This window comes from Scylla paramamosain, chromosome 37 (assembly GCF_035594125.1).
Source record: "Scylla paramamosain isolate STU-SP2022 chromosome 37, ASM3559412v1, whole genome shotgun sequence".
In the NCBI taxonomy this organism is placed as follows: Eukaryota; Metazoa; Arthropoda; class Malacostraca; order Decapoda; family Portunidae; genus Scylla; species Scylla paramamosain.
Genome location: NC_087187.1, coordinates 1,005,001 through 1,010,000, shown reverse-complemented (window position 1 = coordinate 1,010,000; position 5,000 = coordinate 1,005,001). Strand labels below are relative to the sequence as shown.

The window sequence follows — 5,000 nt, the reverse complement described above, 5'->3', positions numbered from 1 at the left end:
CCTTCTGTCTTTATCTTTGTCTTCCTCTCTTCCTCCTTCTATATCATCTCCCTTTCCTTCTATCATTATTTCCCTCTTTCGCTTCTCTCTTTATTCTTTTTCTCTCATTTTCTCCCTCTTTACCTCTCTTCTTTATCAATATCTTCCTCCTTTTCTTTTCATCTTCCTCCATTTCTCTTTCTTTATCTCTCCCCCTCCTCCACTAGCATGAAGTTATTAGGGTCTTCAAGGGAGTTTTCATTTTGCAGTATTAGTTTAGCAATTATTCTACACTACAGTATTGGAAGGAAGGAGAAAAGAAAAAAGAAAAGACAATGAGAAAATATATTTAGCATGTCTGGTTTTGAAACAGAGAAAAGAGAATGTTTATTTATGTTTGTCATGGCTGTCTGTCTGTCTGTCTGTCTGTCTGTCTGTCTGTCTCTCTCTCTCTCTCTCTCTCTCTCTCTCTCTCTCTCTCTCTCTCTCTCTCTCTCTCTCTCTCTCTCACCTAACCTTTATCCCTCTCTTTCATTCTCTTTATCCATCTCTCCTTCCCTTTATTCCTCTCTCTCTCCCTCTCTCCTTTTCTTATTCCCTTCTCTCTTCTTTTACTTCTTTAATTTTTTTCTATTAATACTATCACTTCTTCCTTTTCTTCTCTCTCTCTCTCTCTCTCTCTCTCTCTCTCTCTCTCTCTCTCTCTCTCTCTCTCTCTCTCTCTCTCTCTCTCTCTCTCTCTCTCTCTCTCTCTGCAGTACTCACGCTGTAGTTGTAGACAGAAGTGCCAGGAATCTTTCTGTAATTGTAGATAGTGTAGCGTGCAGGACCGTCCCCCACCTCGTCGAACTTCACCTGCGAACCGACCACGCCTGGGCAGGTAAAGAGGTGGACAGGTGAGTGAATTAATCTGCTTATTTTTTTACCTTTTTTTTTTTTTGGTCGTGTGTGTGTGTGTGTGTGTGTGTGTGTGTGTGTGTGTGTGTGTGTGTGTTGTTGTTGTTGTTGTTGTTGTTTGTTTTGTAGTGTGTTTGTGTTTATAGAGTGTTTTCTTTTACGTAACCTCTCTCTCTCTCTCTCTCTCTCTCTCTCTCTCTCTCTCTCTCTCTCTCTCTCTCTCTCTCTCTCTCTCTCTCTCATTCTTCTAACAGCATAATCTTCTCGCTCCTTCTCGCTCTAATACGCCCTCATAAATAATAAGTTGACGAGAGAGAGAGAGAGAGAGAGAGAGAGAGAGAGAGAGAGAGAGAGAGAGAGAGAGAGAGAGAGAGAGAGAGAGTGCTAAACCTGTTTGTATGGAGATGAGTCAAGGCTTCGGGACATTGAAAACACCTGAGAAAGTCATAATACACCTGGGTTATTATTATCTCTCTCTCTCTCTCTCTCTCTCTCTCTCTCTCTCTCTCTCTCTCTCTCTCTCTCTCTCTCTCTCTCTCTCTCTCTCTCTCTCTCTCTTGGTTACTTATGCTTTCTCATTTCGTCTTATTGTTTATGTAAGAGAGAGAGAGAGAGAGAGAGAGAGAGAGAGAGAGAGAGAGAGAGAGAGAGAGAGAGAGAGAGAGAGAGAGACTGTGTTAATAAGAAAAAACAACAATACAAAACAAAACACAAACAAACAACAAAAAAATAGTCACCAACTGTGGGGGAGGAAAGAAAAAATAAACAAATAAACAAACAAACAAACAAGAAATAAATTAAAAAGCAAAAAAAAAAAAAAAGAAAAATGAAAAAAAAAGAATGAGGGAAAAATTAATCGCAGCAGTAAAAAAAAATAGAAAAAATATATCATTCAATAAATACAACACAGTTTCCCCTCCAATAAATAAATAAAAATTGAAAAAAAAACAATGACGTATCAATAATATTTGCATGAGTTCAATTTTTCTTATTTATTCACATTTCATTTGTATTTTTGCTGTGGTAAGAAAAGTGAGAGGAAGAGGGAGAGCGAGGAGAGACACAGAGAGAGAGAGAGAGAGTGAGAGTGAGAGAAAGAGCGAGAGAGAAAACGTAACTTTATATATTGTGAAATGACTGGAGGAAAAGGAAAGAAGAAGAGGAGGAGGAATAGCGAGGGGAGGGAGAAGGATAAGGAGGGAGAGGGAGAGGAAAAATAACCAACTAACTTGTTTTTCACAGCTTATGTAGTTGAGGAAGACTTCGAGGGAGAAAATTTAAAGAGAGTGAGAGTGAGGGAGAGTGAGGGAGAGGGAGGAGGTGTTAAGGGAGAGTTACGGAAGAAGGAAATATGGAGAAAGAGAGGAAAGGATGAAGGGAAGGAGAGAAGATGAGGTAATGGAGAGGAACAGAGAGATGGAGGGAGAGGGAGAGGGAGGAAGGGAGGGAGAGAAGGATGATGGCCACTGGGAGAGAAGTTATGGAAGGCAATCTCTCTCTCTCTCTCTCTCTCTCTCTCTCTCTCTCTCTCTCTCTCTCTCTCTCTCTCTCTCTCTCTCTCTCTCTCTCTCTCTCTCTGTGATGGATGAGAGAGAGAAAAGAGACAAATTGACAAAACTGATGAATAGCTAAGCACACACACACACACACACACACACACACACACACACACACACACACACACACACACACACACACACACGGAAAATTATTGCGTGTAAGCTTCGCAAAAAACAATAAAAATAATAACAATTCATAACAACAACAACTACAATAATAATAATAATAATAATAATAATAATAATAATAATAATAATAATAATAATAATAATAATGGAGAGAGAAATTTAAGAGTTACCCCAAGTGTGTCTTACGTTTTCTCTATAACATATTCATTTTCTTTTTTTCTTTTCTTTTCTTTTTTCTTCATTTTCTTTAATTTTTCCGCTCCAGTGAATGTGTTTATTTAAAAAATACACACGAAACAAAGAGAGAGAGAGAGAGAGAGAGAGAGAGAGAGAGAGAGAGAGAGAGAGAGAGAGAGAGAGAGAGAAAGAGAGAGAGAGAGACTGTACTACTATAAAAAAAATAAAAAATTGAAACACACAATTTGCTTTCATTATACAAATCAAAATAAAAAAAAAAGTCTTTACAATATTTACAAACTCGAACGCAAGGAAGTCATTAGGGCAGAGAGAGAGAGAGAGAGAGAGAGAGAGAGAGAGAGAGAGAGAGAGAGAGAGAGAGAGAAATGATGTTAGGCTTTATTTATTTATTTTTTTCTTACTCTTCTTTAACCTAATCCATCACTGCCCCTCTTCCTCTTCTTCCTCCTCCTCCTCGTCCTCTTCTTCCTCTTCCTCCTCCTCCTCCTCTTCCTGTTCCACTCTCTCTTCTTCTAGGTCTTCGTACATCATGTATAAGTAATCTCTCTCTCTCTCTCTCTCTCTCTCTCTCTCTCTCTCTCTCTCTCTCTCTCTCTCTCTCTCTCTCTCTCTGCTTGTATTGAGTCGGTAATCTTTAATGTGTGTGTGTGTGTGTGTGTGTGTGTGTGTGTGTGTGTGTGTGTGTGTATGTAGGCAGGTGGTAGGCAGGTAGGAAACTAAGCGAGAGAGAGAGAGAGAGAGAGAGAGAGAGAGAGAGAGAGAGAGAGAGAGAGAGAGAGAGAGAGAGAGAGAGAGAGAGAGAGAGAGAGAGAGAGAGAGAGAGAGAGAGAGAGAGAGAGAGAGAGAGAGAGAGAGAGAGAGAGAGAGAGAGAGAGCACACAAAATCATAAAAAAAAACATAAAAAAACTATAAAACACACACACACACACACACACACACACACACATTACCTCTCCCTCCCAACACACACACACACACACAAACGAAAAATCATTAAAACAACTTGGAAATCTGACAAGAGACGCGGACGAAGTAACAAAACATCACCTTTTCGCCTCGCTGGTGTCTTTCCCCCAAATTAAGTCATCAAGGCGCCTGGCTGATTCCATTTAGCTGGGATTTAGCGAACATTTAGCGGACTCACTCACCGACGGGGGCTCCTGACTGACGGAAGGCGGGACGGACTGGTAGATGGATGGGTGGATAGGTGGATGGATTGATGGATAGATGGTTTAATTGGGACAGGTGAAGATGGGTGGGTGGGTGAATGGATAAGTGAATAGATAGATAGATAAATGGATGGATAGATAGAGAGATAGATACACGGACAGACAGATAAACTGATAGATAGATAGACAGACAACTGAAGATAGATAGTGAAACTGTGTGTGTGTGTGTGTGTGTGTGTGTGTGTGTGTGTGTGTGTTTAGTTAAAGTTAGATAGGCGTGGACATGTAACTAAGTCTACATGTATCGTGTGTGCGTGTGTGCGTGTGCGTGTGTGCGTTTACGTGTGTGCGTGTGTGTGTGTGTGTGTGTGTGTGTATGCGTGTGTGCGTGTGTGTGTGCGCGCCAAACAAGTCACCAGAATATTACATAAAAAGAGAGAAAGTCTATGTCGAAAATTTGGAGGAGGAGGAGGAGGAGGAGGAGGAGGAGGAAGAAGAGGAGGAGGAGGAGATGGTGTGGAAGAAGGGGAAGAAAATGATGAACGAGGAATAGAGAAGAGGAAGAGGAAATGAGAGAGAAGAGAAAGAACTATGCAGGAAAACATGAAGGAGAAGAGGAGGAGGAGGAGGAGGAGGAAGACTAAAGCAATCTGTTGACGTAAGAAGGAAGGGTGAATTAATCAAGAGCAGGAGGAGGAGGAGGAGGAGGAGGAGGAGGAGGAGGAGGAGGAGGAGGAGGAGGAGGAGGAGATGAAGGAGGATAAGTAATGACAAGGAGGAATTAAGTGAATGAAAGAGGAGAGAGAATGTAATAAATAAGGAAAAGAAGATTAGGAGAAGTGAAAGGAAGGAAGGAAGAAAGGAAGAAAAGAAGAAAGAAAGAAAGGAAGGAAGGAAACAAAAAAGGGAAGAAAAAAATAAAAAGAAAACGAAGATTAAACACAACAAGCAAGGAAAGAGAGAGAGAGAGAGAGAGAGAGAGAGAGAGAGAGAGAGAGAGAGAGAGAGAGAGAGAGAGAGAGAGAGAGAGAGAGAGAGAGAACAGACAGAATAAATAATGATGAAAGA

General features: G+C 40.8%; 1 protein-coding gene across 1 annotated transcript in view; it reads right to left on the bottom strand.

Annotated features, from left to right (window-relative positions):
* LOC135091264 (metabotropic glutamate receptor-like) overlaps nt 1-5,000 on the bottom strand; it is a 109,475-nt gene that overhangs the window by 26,443 nt on the left and 78,032 nt on the right. The window contains 1 exon segment of the mRNA XM_063988740.1: nt 745-851. Coding sequence (XP_063844810.1) covers nt 745-851 — 107 coding nt within the window.